This window comes from Nycticebus coucang, chromosome 7 (assembly GCF_027406575.1).
Source record: "Nycticebus coucang isolate mNycCou1 chromosome 7, mNycCou1.pri, whole genome shotgun sequence".
Lineage (NCBI taxonomy): Eukaryota > Metazoa > Chordata > Mammalia > Primates > Lorisidae > Nycticebus > Nycticebus coucang.
Window position 1 is genome coordinate 87542004 of NC_069786.1, and position 22597 is coordinate 87564600.

At 38.1% G+C, this 22597-nt stretch overlaps 1 protein-coding gene across 5 annotated transcripts in view; it reads left to right on the forward strand.

Moving 5' to 3' along the window:
• Window positions 1–22597, forward strand: part of NAB1 (NGFI-A binding protein 1) — a 63300-nt gene that overhangs the window by 18542 nt on the left and 22161 nt on the right. For all 5 annotated transcript variants that reach the window (XM_053597306.1, XM_053597308.1, XM_053597310.1 and 2 more), the window contains 2 exons: window positions 17552–17685; window positions 20085–20136. In XM_053597306.1, the coding sequence (XP_053453281.1) occupies window positions 17552–17685; window positions 20085–20136 (186 nt within the window). The remainder of the gene's footprint in view (window positions 1–17551; window positions 17686–20084; window positions 20137–22597) is intronic.

A 22597-nucleotide genomic window follows, 5' to 3' on the forward strand; every position in this document is an offset into this window, starting at 1 on the left:
AGTCTTGTGCTATAGTTCAGTTATAGCCCTCATATGAAAGCTATAATTTAGCTTCATAGTAGACATGAGTACATGGGATACTTTTTCTTCCATTCCTGAGATACTTTGCTAAGAAGAATATGTTCCAGCTGCATCCATGTAAACACGAAAGAGGTAAAGTCTCCATCTTTCTTTCTTTTTTTTTTTTTTGGTGATTTTTTTGGCCGGGGTTTGCATCCGCCACCTCCGGCATATGGGACCGGCGCCCTACTCCTTGAGCCACAGGCGCCGCCCTGTCTCCATCTTTCTTTAAGGCTGCATAATATTCCATGGTATACATGTACCACAATTTGCTAGTCCATTCATGTGTCGATAGGCACTTGGGCTGCTTCCATGACTTAGCAATTATGAATTGGGCTGCAATAAACATTCTAGTACAGATGTCTTTGTTATATTGTGATTTTTGGTCTTCTGGGTATAAAACTAGTAAAGGAATTATAGGATTCAATGGCAGGTCTATTTTTAGGTCTCTTAAGTATTCTCCAAACATCCTTCCAGAAGAACGTATTAGTGGGCATTCCCACCAGCAGTGTAGAAGTGTGCCATTTTCTCCACATCCATGCCACCATATCTGGTTTTGGGATTTTGTTATGTGGGCTACTCTTACTGGGGTTAGGTGATATCTCAAAGTAGTTTTGATTTGCATTTCTCTGATGAATAAGGATGATGAGCTTTTTTTCATGTGTGTGTAGATCGTGCATCTGTCTTTAGAGAAGTTTCTCTTCAAGTCCCTTTCCCACCCTGAGATGAGATCATGTGTTCTTTTCTTGCTAATACGTTTGAGTTCTCTGTGGATTCTGGTTATTAGACCTTTATTTGTACAACCTGCCAAATATTTTCTCCCATTCTGAGGGCTGTCTGCTTGCTTTACTTACTATGTTCTTGGCTGTGCAGAAGCTTTTTAGTTTGATCAGGTCCCAGTAGTGTATTTTTGATACTGCTTCAATTGCCTGCGGAGTCCTCCTCATAAAATATTCACCCAGGCTGATTCCTTCAAGAGTTTTTCCTGCACTTTCTTCAAGTATTTTTATAGTTTTATGTCTTAAGTTTAAATCTTTTATCCAGTGAGAGTCTATCTTAGTTAATGGTGAAAGGCGTGGGTCCAGTTTTAATCTTCTACAGGTTGCCAGCCAGTTTACCCAGCACCATTTGTTAAATAGGGAATCTTTTCCCCACTGAATGTTTTTAATTGGCTTGTCAAAGATCAAATAATGGTAAGTAGCTAGATTCATCTCTTGGTTCTCTATTCTGTTCCAGACATCTACTTCTCCGTTTTTGTGCCAGTACCATGCTGTTTTGATCACTATTGATTTATAGTATAGTCTCAGGTCTGGTAGCGTGATTCCTCCAGCTTTGTTTTTATTGCTGAGTAATGTTTTGGTTATTTGAGGTTTTTTCTGATTCCATATAAAGTGAAGTATTATTTTTTCAAGATCTTTAAAGTACAACAGTGGAGCCTTAATAGGGATTGCATTAAAATTATATATTGCTTTGGGTAGTATAGACATTTTAACAACGTTGATTCTTCCCAGCTTGAGCATGGTATGTTTTTCCCTTTGTTAACATCTTCAGGTATTTCTTTTCTTAAAGTTTCATAGTTCTCTTTGTAGAGAGCTTCCACGTCCTTTGTTAGGTATACTCCCAAATATTTCATCTTCTTTGGTACTACTGTAAAAGGAATAGAGTCCTTGACTTTTTTCAGCTTGGTTATTGCTGGTATATATAAAGGCTACAGATTTATGGGTGCTGATTTTGTAGCCTGAGACATTGCCGTATTCCTTGATCACTTCTAAAAGTTTTGTAGTAGAATCCCTAGTGTTTTCCAGATATACGATCATATCATCTGCGAAGAGTAAAAGTTTGATCTCTTCTGACCCTATGTGGATACCCTGGATCGCCTTTTCCTCCCTAACGCAATGGCTAAAACTTCCATTACAATGTTAAAGAGCAATGGAGACAATGGGCAACCTTGCCTGGTTCCTGATGTAAGTGGCAATGATTTCAATTTAACTCCATTCAATAAGATACTGGCTGTGGGTTTGCTGTAGATGGCCTCTATTAGTTTAAGAAATGTCCCTTCTATACCAATTTTCTTAAGTGTTCTGATCATGAAGGATGCTGGATATTATCAAAAGCTTTTTCTGCAGCAATTGAAAGAATCATATGGTCCTTTTTTTTTAGTTTGTTTATGTGCTGAATTACATTCATAGATTTACGTATATTGAACCAGCCTTGAGACCCTGGGATAAATCCCACTTGGTCATGGTGTATACTTTTTTTGATGTGTTGTTGGATTCTGTTTGTTAGGATCTTATTAAGTATTTTAGCATCAATATTCATTAGTGATATTGGTCTATAATTTTCTTTACTTGTTGGGTCTTTCCCTGGTTTGGGGATCAAGGTGATGTTTCCTTCGTAGAATGTGTTGGGTAATATTCCTTCTTTTTCTATATTTTGGAAGAGGTTTAGTAGTATAGGTATTAGTTCTTCTTTAAAGGTTTGGTAGAATTCTGACATAAAGCGATCTTGTCCTGGGCTTTTCTTTTTAGGGAGATTTTGTATAGTTGATGCTATTTCAGAACTTGATATAGGCCTGTTCAACATTTCCACTTCATTCTGGCTAAGTCTTGGTAGGTGGCGTACTTCCAGGGATTGGTCGATTTCTTTCAGATTTTCATATTTGTGAGAGTAGAGTTTCTTGTAGTATTCGTTAAGGTTTTTTGAATTTCTGAGGGGTCTGTTGTTATTTCATCATTACCATTTCTGATAGATGAAATTAGAGATTTTACTCTTTTTTTCCTGGTTAGGTTGGCCAAAGGTTTATCTATTTTACTGATCTTTTCAAAAAACCAACTTTTGGATTTATTGATCTGTTGTATAATTCTTTTGTTTTCAATTTCATTTAGTTCTGCTCTGATTTTGGTTATTTCTTTTTTTCTGCTGGGTTTGGGGTTGGAGTGTTCTTCCTTCTCCAGTTGCTGGAGATGTCCCATTAAGTTACTAACTTCCTCTCTTTCCGTTTTCTTGAGGAAGGCTTGCAGTGCTATAAATTTCCCTCTTAGGACTGCCTTTGCAGTATCCCAGACGTTCTGGCAAGTCGTGTCTTGATTGTTGTTTTGTTCCAAAAATTTGGTGATTTCCTTTTAATCTCATCTATAACTCATCTATCCTTCAGCATAAGGTTGTTTAGCTTCCATGTTTTTGTATGGGTATGCAGGTTCCTGTTGTTATTGAGTTCAACTTTTATTCCATGATGGTCTGAGATGATGCAAGGAATAATTTCTATTTTTTTAAATTTGCTGAGGTTAGATTTGTGGCCTGTGATGTGGTCGATTTTGGAGTATGTTCCATGGGCTGATGAGAAGAATGTGTATTCAGTTTTGTTGGGATGAAATGTTCTGTAGATGTCTGTTAAGTCCAAATGTTGAATGGTTGAGTTTAAATCTAAAATTTCTTTGCTTAGCTTCTTTTTGGAGGATCTATCCAGCACTGCTAAAAGGGCGTTAAAATCTCCAACTGGAGAGATTTTAACTGGAGTTACTCATGTCTGTTAGAGTTTCTCTTATAAATTGAGGTGCGTTCTGGTTGGGTGCATAAATATTAATAATTGAAATCTCATCATACTGAGTATTACCTTTAACAAATATGAAGTGTCCATCCTTATCCTTCCTTATTTTGGTTGGTTTAAAGCCTATTGCGTCTGCGAGCAGGATTGCAATGCCCTCTATTTGCCTGGAATATAGATGACCATCCCTTCACCTTGAGTCTATATTTGTCTTTTAATGTAAGATACGATTCTTGTATGCAGCAGATATCTGGCTTGAGTTTTTGTATCCAGTCAGCCAACCTGTGCCTCTTTAGAGGACAGTTTAAACCATTCACATTAATTGAGAATATTGATAAGCCTTTTGAGAGTCGGTGGACATTTTTAATCCTTCTGTGAGTGTGGAAGTTGGAATTTGATCAAAATTTTCTGGGTGGGTTTACTTTTGTGGTGGAGGATTACGCTGGTCTTTATGGAGGATAGGTCTGAGAATATCCTGGAGATCTGGTTTAGTTATGGCAAATTTCTTCAACATGTGAATGTCATTGAAGTATTTAATTTCTCCGTCATAAATAAAAGTCAGTTTAGCTGGGTACAGGACCCTGCGTTGAAATTTATTTTGTTTTAGGAGATTAAAATTCGATGACCATCCTCTTCTAGCTTGAAAGGTTTCAGCAGAGACATCTTTGGTTATTCAAATATTCTTCCCCTTGTAGGTAATGGTTTTCTTTTGTCTGGCAGCTTTCAGAATTTTCTCCTTCATATTAACTTTAGTGAAATTGATTATGATGTGTCTGGGGGATGTCTTATTTGGGTTGAGTAGTGCTGGAGTTCTGAAACTGTGTGCTGTCTGAATTTCAGAATCTCTTGGCATGTCTGGAAAGTTCTCCTTCATAAACTCATGGAGAAGAGACTGTGTGCCTTGTGAAGCCACTTCATCGCTTTCAGAGATCTCTATAAGACAAATGTTGGTTTTCTTCAAATTATCTCAGAGCTCTCTGAGAGAGTGATCTGTTTTTGCCCTCCATTTCTCTTCCTCTTCGAGGGTTTGGGAGCATTCAAAAGCTTTGTCTTCAGTGTCAGAAATCCTTTCTTCTACTTGCTCCATTCTGTTACTGAGGGATTCTACTGTGTTTCTCAGATCTTTGAGGGCTACAACCGCTTGTCTCAATGTGTCAAAATCTTTGGTCATTTGGTCTTTGAATTGGTTGAATTCTTGAGATATCTTTTGGGTTACTGCTTGGAATTCTAATTCAATCTTATTTGCTATCCAGATTCTGAATTCGATTTCTGACATCTCAGCTGTTTGTTTGTGCATGGATCTTGTGCTGTGTCTGCCCCATTGATCTTTGGGGGAGTTGATCTACTCTGATTATTCATATTGCCGGAGTTTTTCTGTTGATTTCACCTCATGATTGTTTTTCACCATTGCCTCTGGATGTCCTCAGATTTGGGGAGGTGTCTCTCCAAGATTAGAACCCAGCGGATCACTCTGTTGTTGCTGGATCTTTGTAGGGAGTGGTCCTATGTGGTTCCTCTGGGGCTGCCACAGCTAGGGAGTTCTGGTTGCTGAAGCAGCTCTGGCATGTGACACACCCGGACCCAGCAACAAGGCAGGAGGTGGTGCACAGGGTTCTGGGAGTGCCTGGTGCCCAGTGACTTTGGAACAGAGATCCCAAGGCTCCAACAGTCTCTGGCCAGGAGAAGGGCTCTTCTCAGAGGCAGGTACGGCTCCAGAGGGCACGCAGTTGCCAGTATGCCTGTCCAGACGAGTGGGCCCGTGTGGAGAAAGGGAGGATATAGGAGGGAGGACATGGGGTAGTGCGGCTACCGCAGTTCCTGGTCAGGACATGCAGAGGTCCGGCAGGTGCAGTTCGGGGGTCACGGCACAGATTTTATGGAGGTCCGGGCGGCACAAAGCCCAGGAGTTTGAGCTTGCTATGAGCTGTGACGCCACAGCACTCTACCCAGGGCAACAGCCTGAGGCTCCAGTGTGCCAAAACTGGTCTCCCACTGCCCCTAAGGGTTAAGGCTGTAAGCAGCTCAGTCCCCGCTTTTAGGCTGCTCAGTCTCTAGGTTACTAGCTCCCGCCTGATCCTTGCTCTGGGACCCTGAGGGTGGAGCTTGCTGGGGCAGTTCTCTCACAATGGCTGCCTGCGTCCCAGCTCATGAGCTCAGTCTGGGGCCATAGACAATGCCCAAAGTTCTCCACACTCCTTCTCAAGGTCTCCCCAAGGCAGTTGAACTGAGTGCCAAGTCCAAAAACACCGAAACAGTTCACAGGTAAGGCCTTTCCAGTTTGCAGTTTCACTGCTGCTTGTACTTACGGTTGCCAGCGGATTAGGTCGATTGAACACACGCAACCACTTGCCAGTTTTCCCCTGTTTTTGTCCTCCTCTTGAGGTCCAGAAGTCCCTTGCTGACTCCCTGTATCCTCAAAGGGATGATTATAGGCAGATCCCACCAGCCAGAGATGCCTGGATTCTTATCTCCCCAGACTCATTGTGCCCAGTTCCAGGGAAGCTATTACTCGGCCGCCATCTTGCTCCACCCCCAGTCTATTTCTTCTTGAGTCACTTTTGGGAAGTTTCATTCATCTAAGAATATGTACATTTCATCTACGTTTTCAAATGTGTTAGCATAAAGTCGTTTGTAGCTTTTAAGACCTAATAAATATTGTTTGTACATGTATCTCATTTTTTCACTGATCAACCTTTCCAGATGTTTGTCAGTTTTATTCTTATTCAGAGATATGTAAACTAGGGTTCATGGAACCAGTCTGGCCCACCTCCTATTTTTATAAATAAGCTTTCATTGAAACAGAACCATGCCTATTTGGTTATATATTGTCTTTGGCTGCCTTTGCGCCATAGTGGCAGAGTTGAATAGTGATGTAGACTGGCCTGTGAAGCCTAAGACTTAACTCTCTGACCTTTTATACAAAAACTTGCCAATCCCTGATCTTTCTAAAGAAGCAGCTCTGCCTTAGTTGATATTCTAAGCTCATAATGTGTATGTGTTATTTGTTTTCTACTCCTTTCTTAGCGTTTATTTTCTTCTTTTTTTTTTTTTTTGTAGAGACAGAGTCTCACTGTACCGCCCTCGGGTAGAGTGCCGTGGCGTCACACGGCTTACAGCAACCTCTAACTCTTGGGCTTACGCGATTCTCTTGCCTCAGCCTCCCGATCAGCTGGGACTACAGGCGCCCGCCACAACGCCCGGCTATTTTTTTGTTGCAGTTTGGCCGGGGCTGGGTTTGAACCCGCCACCCCCGGCATATGGGGCCGGCGCCCTACTCACTGAGCCACAGGGTGGTTAGAGCATTAATGTTCATTCTTTTTTCTCATACAAGCGATTAAAGCTATAAATTCTTACTATGTATTCATTTAGTGTTACTCTCAAAATTTTAATAAGTCTTTCTCTTTAATTCTTTTTTTTTGTTGTTGCTTGTGATTTATGATGCATGAATTATTTGGAGGTATTTGTTCATTTCCAAATATGAGTGATGTTTTTTCCACTTAGTTATTTTTCCTAATGATTTCTAACTGAATTACATTGAGTTCAGGAGAATATGGTTTGCATGATGCCAGTCCTTTAAAATTTATTGAGTTTAGTTATGTTCTACTTTGTGTTCAGTGTTTTGTTTTGTTTTGTTTTGTTTTGTTTTAATGTGCTGAGAAATAGTATCTTAGGTAGTTGGTGGTGTAATGTGCTTTATGTATCTGTTCTAACAAGCATATTAACTGTTATGCAAACCTCTTATATTCTTATTTTTTTATCTGTTGTGTCAGTAAAAGTTGTATGCTAAAATCTTGTACTGTAATTGTAGATTTGTCTATTTCTTTTTACAATAATTTATTAATCTTGAATAATAATACATTTAGAGAGCTGGATGTGGTGGGCTTACGCCTGTAATCCCAGCACTTGGGAGGCCAAGGCGGATGGATTGTTTGAGCTCACATTTCGAGACCAGTGTGAATTAGAGTGAGACCTCATCTCAAAAACTAGCCAGGCGTTGTGAAGTGTGCCTGTAGTCCAGCTACTTGGGAGGGTGAGTCAAGAGAATTGCTTAAACCCAAGAGTTTGAGGTGGCTGTGAGCTGTGACCCCAGGGCACTCTACCAAGGGTAGCAATGAGACTCTGTTTCAAAATAATAATAATAATAATAATAATGAACATTTTGCTTTAGGAAAATGTTGTTTCATATTAATATATAAACCATCTTTTTATTAGTAATTGCTTGATTACATCTTTCTACATCCTTTTATTTTCAGCCTTTCTGAATCCATGTTTTTTATGCAGCTCTTGTAAATACCAATAGTTGGATTCTAAAGAATACAGTCTGATATTTTTTGTCATTAGCTGGAAAATTTGGTCCATTTATATTTATTATAATGACTAAAATTTTGAATTTATTTCTGTTATTTGTACCCTCACCAAACTTTATATCTCAGCTTTTTTTTTTTTTTTTATTGTTGGGGATTCATTGAGGGTACAATGAGCCAGGTTACACTGATTGCAATTGTTAGGTAAAGTCCCTCTTGCAATCATGTCTTGCCCCGATAAAGCGTGACACACACCAAGGCCCCACCCCCCTCCCTCCTTCCCTCTTTCTGTTTCCCCCCCCATAACCATAATTGTCATTAATTGTCCTCATATCAAAATTGAGTACATAGGATTCATGCTTCTCCATTCTTGTGATGCTTTACTAAGAATAATGTCTTCCACGTCCATCCAGGTTAATACGAAGGATGTAAAGTCTCCATTTTTTTAAATGGCTGAATAGTATTCCATGGTATACATATACCACAGCTTGTTAAACCATTCCTGGGTTTGTGGGCATTTAGGCTGTTTCCACATTTTGGCGATTGTAAATTGAGCTGCAATAAACAGTCTAGTACAAGTGTCCTTATGATAAAAGGATCTTTTTCCTTCTGGGTAGATGCCTAGTAATGGGATTGCAGGATCGAATGGGAGGTCTAGGTTGAGTGCTTTGAGGTTTCTCCATACTTCCTTCCAGAAAGGTTGTACTAGTTTGCAGTCCCACCAGCAGTGTAAAAGTGTTCCCTTCTCTCCACATCCACGCCAGCATCTGCAGTTTTGAGATTTTGTGATGTGGGCCATTCTCACTGGGGTTAGATGATATCTCAGGGTTGTTTTGATTTGCATTTCTCTAATATATAGAGATGATGAACATTTTTTCATGTGTTCGTTAGCCATTCGTCCGTCGTCTTTAGAGAAAGTTCTATTCATGTCTCTTGCCTATTGATACACGGGATTGTTGGCTTTTTTCATTTGGATTAATTTGAGTTCTCTATAGATCCTAGTTATCAAGCTTTTGTCTGAATGAAAATATGCAAATATCCTTTCCCATTGTGTAGGTTGTCTCTTTGCTTTGGTTATTGTCTCCTTAGCTGTACAGAAGCGTTTCAGTTTAATGAAGTCCCATTTGTTTATTTTTGTTGTTGTTCCAATTGCCATGGCAGTCGTCTTCATGAAGTCTTTCCCGAGGCCAATATCTTCCAGTGTTTTTCCTATGCTTTCTTTGAGGATTTTTATTGTTTCATGCCTTAAATTTAAGTCCTTTATCCATCTTGAATCAATTTTGGTGAGTGGGGAAAGGTGTGGGTCCAGTTTCAGTCTTTTACATGTAGACATCCAGTTCTCCCAACACCATTTATTGAATAGGGAGTCTTTCCCCCAAGGTATGTTCTTGTTTGGTTTATCGAAGATTAGGTGGTTGTAAGATGTTAGTTTCATTTCTTGGTTTTCAATTCGATTGCAAGTGTCTATGTCTCTGTTTTTGTGCCAGTACCATGCTGTCTTGAGCAGTATGGCTTTGTAATACAGACTAAAATCTGGTATGCTGATGCCCCCAGCTTTATTTTTGTTACAGAGAACTGCCTTAGCTATACGGGGTTTTTTCCGGTTCCATACAAAACGCAGAAACATTTTTTCCAAATCTTGAAAGTACGATGTTGGTATTTTGATAGGAATGGCATTGAATAGGTAGATTGCTTTGGGAAGTATAGACGTTTTAACAGTGTTGATTCTTCCCATCCATGAGCATGGTATGTTCTTCCATTTGTTAATATCCTGTGCTATTTCCTTTCTGAGGATTTCATAATTTTCTCTATACAGGTCCTTCACCTCCTTCGTTAGGTATACTCCTAGGTATTTCATTTTCTTTGAAACTATGGTGAAGGGAGTTGTGTCCTTAATTAGCTTCTCATCTTGACTGTTATTGGTGTATGCAAAGACTACTGACTTGTGGACCTTGATTTTATATCCTGAAACATTACTGTATTTTTTGATGACTTCTAGGAGTCTTGTCATTGAGTCTTTGGGGTTCTCTAAGTATAAGATCATGTCGTCAGCAAAGAGGGAGAGTTTGAGCTCCTCTGCTCCCATTTGGATTCCCTTTATTTCCTTGTCTTGCCTAATTGTATTGGCTAGAACTTCCAGCACTACGTTGAATAGTAAAGGTGACAGAGGACAACCTTGTCTGGTTCCAGTTCTAAGAGGAAAAGCTTTGAGTTTTACTCCATTCAGTAAAATATTGGCTGTGGGTTTGTCATAGATAGCTTCAATCAGTTTTAGAAATGTGCCACCTATGCCTATACTCTTCAGTGTTCTAATTAGAAAAGGATGCTGGATTTTATCAAATGCTTTTTCTGCATCTATTGAGAGGATCATGTGATCTTTATTTTTGCCTCTGTTAATATGGTGGATAATGTTTATAGACTTGCGTATATTAAACCAGCCTTGCATCCCTGGGATGAAGCCTACTTGATCCTGATGAATGACTTTTTTGATGATAAGCTGTAATCTATTGGCTAGGATTTTGTTGAGAATTTTTGCATCTATATTCATGAGTGAGATTGGTCTGAAATTCTCCTTTTTGTTTGGGTCTTTTCCTGGTTTTGGTATCAGGGTGATGTTTGCTTCATAGAATGTGTTGGGGAAGATTCCTTCTTCCTCAATTTTTTGGAATAATTTCTGCAGTACAGGAATAAGCTCTTACTTGAAGGTTTGATAGAATTCTGGTGTGAAGCCATCTGGACCAGGGCATTTTTTAGTTGGAAGATTTTTTTATTGTTTCTTTGATCTCAGTGCTTGAAATTGGTGTGTTCAGGAGCTCTATTTCTTCCTGGGTGAGTCTAGGGAGAGGGTGTGATTCCAAATATTGATCCATTTCTTTCACATTGTCAAATTTCTGGGCATAGAGTTTCTGGTAGTATTCAGAGATGATCTCTTGTATCTCTGTGGGATCAGTTGTTATTTCCCCTTTATCATTTCTGATTGAGGTTACTAGAGATTTTACTTTTCTATTCCTTGCTAGTCTGGCCAATGGTTCATCTATTTTATTTATTTTTTCAAAAAACCAACTCCTTGTTTCATTAATTTTCTGAATGATTCTTTTGTTTTCAATTGATCTCTGATTTGATTTTGGATATTTCTTTTCTTCTACTGAGTTTAGGCTTAGATTGTTCTTCTTTTTCCAATTCCATAAGATCTCTTGTGAGATTGTTGATATGCTCTCTTTCTGTTTTTCGAATGTAGGCATCTAAAGCGATGAATTTTCCCCTCAGAACTGCTTTTGCAGTATCCCACAGGTTTTGGTAGCTTGTGTCTTCATTGTTGTTCTGCTCAAGGAAGTTAATGATTTCCTGTTTTATTTCTTCCTTCACCCATCTGTTATTCAACAGAAGATTGTTTAATTTCCATGCCTTTGGGTGGAATCGAGCATTTTTGTTAGAGTTGAGTTCCACCTTTAGTGCCTTATGGTCTGAGAAGATACAAGGTAAAATTTCAATTCTTTTGATTCTGTTGATATTTGTTTTGTGTCCCAGGATATGATCAATTTTGGAGAATGTTCCATGGGGTGATGAGAAGAATGTATATTCTTTATCTTTGAGATGGAGTGTTCTATATGCGTCTATCAAGCACAGTTGTTCTAGGGTCTCATTTAAATCTCTTATATCCTTGTTTAATTTCTGTTTAGAGGATCTGTCCAGCTGTGTAAGAGGAGTGTTAAGGTCCCCTGTTATTATGGTATTATCAGATATCATATTGCTCAGACTGAGTAAGGTCTGTTTCAAGAATCTGGGAGCATTTAAATTGGGTGCATAAATATTTAGAATTGAAATGTCTGCTTGTTGTATTTTTCCCTTGACCAATATAAAGTGACCATCTTTGTCTTTATTGACTTTAGTTGCTTTAAATCCACATGTATCTGAAAATTAGAGTGCAACTCCTCTTTTCTTCTGAATTCCATTTGCCTGAAAAATTGTCTTCCAACCCTTGACTCGGAGCTTTAATTTGTCTTTTGAAGCCAGGTGTGTTTCTTGCAGACAGCAAATGGATGGCTTTTGTTTTTTAATCCAGTCAACCAATCTATGTCTCTTCAGTGGGGAATTCAAGCCATTAACATTTATTGAGATAATTGATAAGTGTGGTAGTATTCTATTCGTCTAATTTTGTGAGAGTCCATTGCTTAGTTTTATCTTTTGCATCAGTGTGGAGGTTAGGTTCTGTCATTTAATTTCTGAGTTCTTACTTTGCTGCTGATCCATTGTGGTGGTCAGTGTGCAGAACAGGTTGAAGTTTTTCCTGTAGAGCTGGTCTTGTTGTGGCGAATTTCCTCAGTGTTTGTATATCCGTAAATGATTTGATTTCTCCGTCAATTTTGAAGCTTAGCTTAGCAGGGTACAGAATTCTGGGCTGGAAATTGTTCTGTTTAAGTAGATTAAAGGTAGTTGACCATTGTCTTCTTGCTTGGAAAGTTTCATTAGAGAAGTCTGTGGTCACTCTGATGGATTTGCTCCTGTAGGTCAACTGGTGCTTACTCCTGGCAGCTTGCAGAATCTTTTCTTTTGTCTTGACTTTGGACAGGTTCATCACAATGTGTCTTGGAGAAGCTCGGTTAGAGTGGAGGCGACCTGGGGTCCGATATCCCTCTGAAAGCAGTGTGTCAGAATCTTTGGTGATATTTGTGACATTTTCTTTTATAATATTCTCTAGTATGGCTTCCATTCCTCTGGGGCATTCTTCTTCCCCTTCTGGAATTCCTATAACTCGTATGTTGGAACGCTTCATAAGTCCCATAATTCTGACAGTGAACGTTCTGCTTTCTCTCTCTTCTTTTCTGCCTTTTTTACTATCTGAGTTATCTCAAAAACTTTGTCTTCTACCTCTGCAATTCTTTCTTCTGTATGGTCTAACCTGTTGCCGATACTTTCCGTTGCATCTTTAAGTTCCCTAATTGACTGTTTCAGTTCCTTCAGCTCTGCTATATCCTTTTTATATTCTTCATATCGTTCATCTCTTATTTGATTCTGTTTTTGAATTTCCTTTTGGTTATTTTCCACTTTATTAGCAGTTTCCTTCATTGTTTCCGTCATTTCTTTCATTGTTTTCAACATGTGTATTCTAAATTTCCTTTCTGTCATTCCTGACATTTCTTTATAGGTGGAATCCTCTGCAGTAGCTACCTCATGGTCCCTTGGCGGGGTTGTTCTGGACTGGTTCTTCATGTTGCCTGGAGTTTTCTGCTGATTCTTCCTCATGAGTGATTTCTTTTATCTGTTTCCTTGCCCTAATTTTCCTTTCACTTCCTCTTGCTCTTTTAGTTCTCGTGCCTGTGGCAGTTGTGGGCGGGTTTAGACGGATTGAACACGCGACCACTTGCCGGTTTTCCACTGTTTTAGTCCTCCTCTTGGGGTCCAGAAGTCTCTTGCTGACTCCCTGTATCCTCTCAGGGGTAATGATAGGGAGATCCCACCAGCCAAAGATGCCTGGAGTCCTATCTCCCCAGACTCACGGTGCCCAGATGCAAGGAAGCTGTTACTCAGCTGCCATCTTACTCCGCCTCTCTATCTCAGCTTTCTTTATATCTCTGAAATGCATCATTTAGAATTTTCTTGATGAAAGCCTACGGGTGGCAAACTTTCTGTCCTTTCCTGTGCTATTGAAAAGTGTCTTTGTTCTCATTCTTAATTATTTTATAGAGAGGCAATTAAAATTTGTATTATTAGTGGTTTTCCCTTAGTAATTGAAGTTTTTGCGGGCTTTTGGCTTTTCATTATTGTGTTTAGAAATTAGTAGTTATTCTATTATTTATTGTGTGCTTTTAAAACTTCTATTTTTGCCCCAGTTTCTCTTTTCCTGATTTTTGATTCTTCTTGGTCATTTTTACTGTATTGCTTTTTGGTCATATTTTCAACTGCTTTTATTTCTTTAAAGTCTTTCAGGGTCTGATTCTGTTGTCTGTTGTTCCTTCTAATTTTCACTTTTGGTGTCTTGTTTCTTTGGATGTTTTATGACTTCTCTCTGTGTATTTATATTTCTTATGACTTTAACTGTGGGAATGTTTAAAGACCTGGGAAGAAAATGGATTCCCCTAGAGGTTATTTGCTTTTGCTTCACCAGGCATTTGGGGATACTACAAATCTGGGACCCTATGAAAATAAATTCTTAGTCTACTTAGTGTGAATTAGGGCTGAAGATCTATGTGAAGGTTGATTTGGGGCTATGAAATTTCAAAAGTGTCTTCTCTTCTCTTATAGTCAATACCAAGATTCAATACAGGTAGATTTCCTTGCATTCTCTGGGGGTACAGGTTTATTTCTTCTTCACATTGGGCGTGTAGTGCTTTGATATTTATATCATACCGTATACCATAACACTTTTTTTGTTTGCTATTTAACTTTGTAGTAAACCATAAAACATTCTAGACTGATTAAATACTTAAGTGGAAAAAGTAAAACTGTTATATTATAGAACATTTAGGAGGTCAGACAATTAAGTTCTCGAACTCATCCTAGAAGAAGGTGTTTACATACCTTACTGCTGAATATCGCTATGGTTGCCTTTGAAGTACTCCCCTTGAGTATCTATGCACTGATACCAAAACCTAGTCTGCCTTTTAAAGCAGTTTTTCTAGGATGAGTTTGCAAACTTAATTGTTAGACCTATGTACAAAAAAAGCTCTGATGGCCATTCTAGAAAAATTGCTTTGACGGGTAGACTAGATGCTTTCATTGGTGCATAGCTTCCCAAGGGAGTACTTCAGAGGTGAGCATAGTGATATTCAGAAAGGAGGTATGTACCACTTTTTCTAGGACGACTTTGCAAACTTAATTGTCTGACCTTGTATATGTTATTAGGGTAGGAAGGTTATTTCTGTGCACTGTACCCAAGGTAAAAACTGTAAGACTAATGCCTAACTTTTTAAAATAGGTCAGGTCAAAACAAGAAAAAGTTTTGATTTCATCATCAGAAAATACAAATTATAATCAAATGCTATTTAAAGCATATATTGGTAAAGTTTTAAAAAGAGAATAACCAGTTTTGATAGGATTTTTGGAAATGGACTGTTCATATATTTGTTGGTTGCATTATGATTTAGATCAACTTTTCTCAATGGTAATACATATTTTCAAGACTAGAATGTATAACTTTCTTAAAATCTAGTGCACTCTGTGACCTAACTAATCTATTTGTAGGAATTCCTTCCAAGAACTATATGTGTGCAAAGATGTACATTTAAGTACGTTCTTTGCAGGTTTATTTGTAATACATGAAAAATTGAGGTAGTTTAACAGCCAGAGTGAGGTTCATTTACATAATGTATTGCGCTTTTCTGCAGTAGAATATTATATGTATAGGTAATAAAAATAATATTATAAAGGACGTTTAAATTCGTTCTTTTTTTTTGAGACAGAGTCTCACTATGTTGCCCTTGGTAGAGTGCCATGGCATCCTAGCTCACAGCAATCTCAAACTCTCGGGCTTAAGAGACTCTCTTGCCCCAGCCTCCCAGATAGCTGGGACTACAGGCGCCTGCCACAATACCTGGCTATTTTTTGTTGCAGTTGTCATTGTTATTTAGCTGGCCCGGGCTGGTTTCGAACCCGTCACCCTCAGTGTGTATGGCTGGCGCCATAACCACTGTGCTATGGGTGCAAGACCAGGATGTTTAAATTCTTTCATCAGTTAACAAATATCTAGCATCCAACCAATGCCTGATACTGATGTAAACAAGCCAGGTCTCTTCCTTGATACATGGCAAAGATAAAAAATACAGCATACATGAGGTTAAAGAAAGTAGGTTACAAATCTGTCTTTATATATATACTTAGGTTTATATGTACACAGAAATACTGGAATAGTGTATATTAAATTGTCATTTTGGATGGAAGGATTGTGTACTGCCTTTATTTTCATTTGTCTCTGTACTTTCAAAATTTTTAAACAAGAAAAATTATTACAAATAAAGATGAGAGGCCTGAGTAAAGAGAACGGGTGAATACAGTGGCCCCTCTTATCTGTAGGGCAGTGGTTCTCAACCTTCCTACTGCCGCGAAATTTAATACAGTCCAAAGGGGTCGTGACCCACAGGGTCCCCTGCGGTAGGGGATACATTCTGAGATGCCCCCGCTCCCCTAGTTGAATGCCTGAAATTGTGGATAGTACCGAACCCTATATTTGCTGTTTATTCCTATGTATACATCCCTGTGATAAAGTTTGACTTAGTTAGGCACAGTAAGAGATTAACAACAATAACTAATAACAAAATAAGGCAATTAAAACAGTATGCCAGTCACTACTCTTGCAGTTTAGGGCCATTATTCGGTTAAATGAGGGTTACTGGAACACACACACTGCAGCAATGCCATGGTCTGTCTGATGACCAAGATGACTACTAAGTGACTGATGGATGGCGGCGTACACAGTGTGGATACGCCAGACAGACAATGGGGTGATTCACATCCTGGGCAGGATGGAGCAGGGTGGCACATAGTTGAATATTATACTTATGACTTGTTTATCTCTGGAATTTTCCGTTCAGTATTTTCAGACTGTGGTTGACTGCAGGTAACTGAAATCATGGAAAATGAAACCACAGATAATGAGGGACTACTGTACCTGATTTCTTAGGAAAAGAAAACAAGAGCTAACACCAGCAACAGCTGTGTGTCCATGTGTCTCCTCATTTCTTGTTGGAGTCCTTTGGGATAGTGTTATTACCCCATTTTGCCTTCAGAAAACTGAGTCGGGAGGGGGGGAGGAGGGACTCAGTCTCCAAAGTGTTTCCAAAGTCCTCAGCTGGTATAAGTGCTGGAGTATGACTTATCTCAGGTCTGTCTCTAATCACATCCCTTTTTCTTTCTGCTATCAATTGAGTATATGTTTTACTTTTTAAAAAGTCTGATATACTGCTCAGCAATTCCGTACATCTATCTATATGGATAAAATTATGTGAAAAAATATATTTGCCAGTTTATTGAACAGTTATAGGTTTTGAGTTTAGGATACCATATGCTATTTTAAATGTTATTTCAACTTGTTTGGACAATGAGCAACTCTGTATTGGCAATATTAGCATATGAAAGGGGTAGAATTAGATCTTAAGAGATTAGATTAAGACCTTGATTTTCAATGTAGCCCTCATTTGTGATTACTGTACTAAGTAATGTGATATGTGTTTAACTAAAGTTATTTAATTGTGATTCCTTTTTACAGAATTTTTATGTCAGTTCACATTAAAGAAATCTGTCAAGACTTTGTATACTCACTTTTTGTTGAGGAAATATTTTTGCCATGTCACCTAATCAAATCTTTTATATTTTTGTAAGAAAAATTAGATGTAGAATATTTTTTACTTTTTATTTTTATTTTCCTTGATGTCTGTAAACTCTCCTACTTAACTAAAAATAAAGAAAAGCATGTAAATAAGTAAAACCAAGATGACTGTATGATTAGTTTGGGCTCTGAAAGATGGTAAATGAGTTGATTTTTCTCCAGAAATTTGGTGTTAGGAATAAATACTATCCTGATTTTTATGAATTATGATTTCATTATGTAATGATATGACATTTTTATATTCTTAAGTGAAAGAAGCCTTACACATTTTGATAAAATAGAAATGTTTTTAATTTTTGAAACTTCATTTTGGTTGTCCAGCTCACTGTTAATGAAGCAGCTGCTCAGCTCTGTGTGAAGGACAATGCCCTGCTGACAAGAAGAGATGAACTGTTTGCTCTGGCTAGGCAGATTTCTCGAGAAGTCACCTATAAATATACCTACAGAACCACCAAGTAAGTATTTAATTGGCGATGTTTTTTTGTATTGTTTGATAAAATTTGAAACACCATACATTGAATAGAATATAAATATTTCTGAAAAAGCAGAGATGTGGTTGTAGTTCTGTAAAATTAAACAGGCAGTGACTTTTCAAAGCATTATGACTAAAGTGATATTTGTTGTTTTGTTTAATTCTCTTCTTTCTCTCTTTTGAAAGACACAGTTCTCTGGTACTACAGCATTGTTCTGGTGGTGGTTTAGACACTGTTCTCTCACACACTTTGGTGATGGTTTTAGACATTCTTTTCTCACTTCAGTTTTGAGTGTGATAATGGGATTTAGTCAGACAGCCGTGGTAGACTTACACACATCCTAGCTAACTGTTGAACTCTCTGTGGAAACAGAGTGATTTCTTCTGTAAGGTGTTTGCAAGGTTAGTGAATATGTAAGAAGACTAGTATGTAAGGGAAAATTGGAAGATACTTCTAGCAAATGGATTATGGAACATGGGTTTGAAATAAAAAAATTAATATTGAAAAGCAATGGTAGTTTCATAATTTAATATAAATATACCATATCCTTCTTGATCTTATCTTCCCTCAAACTGTAAGCATTGTCTACATTTTGATTTTGTTCACTTGGTTCCGTCTGGACCCTGATTTCCAACCCACTGTCTGTTGTGCATGCCACTGTTTCTGTGAGATGATGCATAGTTAACTCTGAGTTTTTGTTGAAAATTCATATCCTGAGCACTCTCTTCAGCCCTAATAAGTCACAGCCTTTGGGGATGGACGTTTATGATTTGAATTTTCACAAGCATCATTTTCTTATGCATGCTCAAGTTCAAAAGCCAGCACTACACATGTTTGCTGTCATCACCATTATTTTTCCTACCTCATAGAAGTTTCATTTTCTGTTCCACCTCATATTTACATGTTTACAAACTGACAACAGACAAGGAAAATTATGTAGAGTAAATGAAACTAAATGATAGAGCAAGGATGTACAGCAACATTATAGGATTATTTACAAGGTTTTTTTTTTTTAATTGGGTAACTGATCTAATTGAGTGATTTTTCATTTTCTTCATTGTACTATGCAAGATTTTCTTTCTGAGTATGAGGAATACATGTCCATGATTTAGGAAGTCAGATAGTACGTGAAGCTTATAATGTAACTCAGCATTTCCTATACTCTGCCTCATTCCCACTTCTCCTTTCTTCTTCTCATTTCCACACTCCAAAAAAGGCACTTGCCTTCAACAAATTTAGCTGTTTCTTTTCTAGTATTTTCATTAATACTTCTTTTTTAAGATAAATATATTTTAAAATATATTGACACCTTTACATAATTTAGAAGCCAAAACTGTGTAAAAAGGTAATACAAAAAAAGTTACACTCCCATTCCTGCTTTTTTTACCCTGTTCCCTTCCCTATTATAGGTGGTTTTAATAGTTTCTCTTTCATTATTCCAGTGTCTATTTATGCTCATAGAAACAGATATATACTCTTTCTTTTTCACCTGTATTTCAAAAAAGGTAGCATACATTGACATTTTTCTATATTTTGCTTTTATTTTGCTTAATGTATCTTAGAGAGCTTTTTATGTTAGTACGCAGTACATAGACATGTTTTCTTGTTATTTTTTTATAGCTGCCTGGTATTGATTTGTGTAGATGTACCATGATTCATTTGGTTCAGTCCCCTATCAATGGATACTTGAGTTTCTAGTCTTTTGCAATTATAAATATTACTACAATAAATAATACCATACATGTCATATTTTGTTGATTCTGAAATATGCTTTTTTCACATTTTAACATCTTTTATATTGATGTATAACTTACAGTTGATGGCTTGTTGTAGTTAATTGGCAGTAGTATTGCATAGTGAAATAATTAGGTGCCTTAGAATTGATGGATTGGTCTTTCTTATATGTGCAGGTACCTCTGGGATAGATGCCCAGCAGTGATATTTCTGGGTTAAGGGTAGAAACATTTGTAGTTTTGATAGATGGATAAAATGAATTTTAATCTCATGTAGGCTTAAGCATTCATCTTAAATGATCATTTTAGTCATTTTATCAGTTGTTTCTACTGAATTATAAAGGGATGTCCTCCCTGATTTTTTTCATTTTCATTATGTGATAACTGTTAAATATTTATTGAGTGCTGTGTGGGGAGTTCTTAGATAGTAGCCTTTCAAAATGTATAAGTTTATCTACATAGTCCCCTAATGTTAATTTGAAAATGATGAAAAAATCTCTTTTTGACTATTTTATGTTTATTATGAATTTGTCATTTTTGGTGTTGGTTTCAGGCTATATGTTTTGGTGGAAGGTTATTGATAGGATTGCCTTTGGAATAAAATTTGTTTCTTCCTCAAGTTTTTCTTTTTTCTCCCCTTTCCTTTAGGTCAAAATGTGGAGAAAGAGATGAATTATCCCCAAAGAGAATTAAAGTGGAGGTATGGTGATATATTACATTTTCTTATCTGAAGAATGTCTGCTTTTTTAAGATCATTAAAAATAAAATATTATTCAGACAAAAAAAAGAAGAGAGTCCCATAAACTAGTAAAAAATGAAATGTATCGTTAAGGCGCCGGCCCCATATACTGAGGGTGGCGGGTTCAAACCCGGCCCCGGCCAAACTGCAACCAAAAAATAGCCGGGCGTTGTGGCGGGCGCATGTAGTCCCAGCTGCTTGGGAGGCTGAGGCAAGAGAACCGCTTAAGCCCAGGAGTTGGAGGTTGCTGTGAGCTGTGTGAGGCCATGGCACACTACCAAGGGCCATAAAGTGAGACTGTCTCTATAAAAAAAAAAAAATGAAATGTAGAATCTTAAAAATTATAGAATTTTGTTAAAGTATAGTATTGTGGTAATTTCAGTTAGCTGACTAAAGAAATTCTTAAAAGGAAACTGTGATGACTAGATTGATGTCCAGTCAATTTATCAAAAGTTGATTTGCAGATTGGAGTTTCTTACTTTTTTATTGTTGTTGTTTTTGTTGAGACAAAGTCTTACCTATGCTCTGAGCAGAATGCAGTGGCATCATCATAGCTCACTACAGCCTCAGACCCAGGCTGTGGGCATCCTGCTGTCTTAGCCTCCAGAGTTGCTGGTATTACAGGTGCTCGCCTTTGCACCCAGCTGGTTTGGTTTTTTTTTTTTTTTTTTTTTGTCTAGTTGGGATCTCACTCTAGCTCAGACAAGTCTCGAACTCCTGAGCTCAAGCAATCCTCCTGCCTCAGCCTCCCACAGTGCTGGGATTACGAACATAAGCTAGTGTGCCTGGACAGATTTAAAACTCTTAATTGGATAAGCTATTCTTTTAATAATCCTATTTATATCACTAGTCGTCTTACCAAATACATGCAGAGGAGCTGACTTTCAGTTTCTTTATATTGACTGTCTAAGGAAAATAATAATTTAATAATAATACTAATAAATTAGAGACTTTATTGTAACTAAAACCTTTATAGAGTCATGGTTGAGGCTGTTCTGATTTTAGACATGAAATTGATAAAGTGGGAGTTGAGTAAGAAAAATGTACTTTTCTTAGGGTTTTCAGAACTGTAGAATGGTTTCAGAACTAATATTCCTTAATTTGGATTCAAAATACCTAGTCCGCAGCAAAGTGGAAATCTGAAGTCAGTTGGCTCCTTCCTTTCTTTGTTTTCCTCATAGGGGATGGAAATCATGTTCTCTTGGCCATCCCATTTTTAAAACAAATAAGTTATGTTTGACTGCTCTACATTTTCTTCATCAAATAATACTTAGTATCAATGTGTATGGCAATAATCCTTTATTCATACCCAAAGTTGAGTTATGCTGTAAAAACCCAAATCTCTTTCTTTCTTTCTTTTTTTTTTTTTTTGTAGAGACAGAGTCTCACTTTATGGCCCTCGGTCGAGTGCCGTGGCGTCACACAGCTCACAGCAACCTCCAACTCCTGGGCCTAAGTGATTCTCTTGCCTCAGCCTCCCGAGTAGCTGGGACTATAGGTGCCCGCCACAACGCCCGGCTATTTTTTGGTTGCAGTTTGGCCGGGGCCAGGTTTGAACCCGCCACCCTCGGTATATGGGGCCGGCGCCTTACCGACTGAGCCACAGGTGCCGCCCTCTTTCTTTATTTTTTATTTTTATTTATTTTTTGAGACAGAATCTTACTTTGTCACCCTTGATAGAGTGCGATGGCATCATAGTTCACAGAAACTTCAAACTTGCAGGCGCAAGCAATCTTCTTGTCTCAGTTTTTCTATTGTTAGTAGAGACAGGGTCTCACTCTTGCTCAGGCTGGTCTCAAACTCCGGAGCTCAAGCAATCCACCCGCTTCAGCCTCCCAGAGTGCTAGGATTACAGGCATGAGCCACCGCGCCTGGCCCTTTCTTGATTAAGTCTTTCCAGTTGCTTTCCATTGTACCTAAAATAAAATTTAAGCATTTTCCTCAGGTCATCTAAGACCTTATATGACCTCACTTCAGCTTGCATCTCCTGCTTCATCTGCTACGATACTCAGTGTTCTTACTGTGTTCTCCCTACACTGGCCAACTTTCTGTTCCTAGAACACGCCAAACTCAATTGTGCCTCAGCACTCACTGTTCCCTCTGCCTAGACTTATACATCTGATGGCTTCAGACCCCAGCAGAGTTTCCCTGATCTCTGCTTCCCTTTCTAAAGAGGTACCCTCTCCCTTTAGGGTCATACTTGGGCTCATTCTCCTGGTTTGTTCTGTTTTCATAACTTTTCTATCTGAAACTATTATACGTGGTAGAACCTCCGTGAACCACTCAAGGGACTGTAACAAACTGGTCAACATACAGAGGAGGTCAAGATAAATAACTTCCATTGAATACCTGTGGTGAATGCCCAGTTTAGGAAAATTGAGTCAACTTAAGGAAGTGGTCAAGAATGGAGATTCTACTGTAT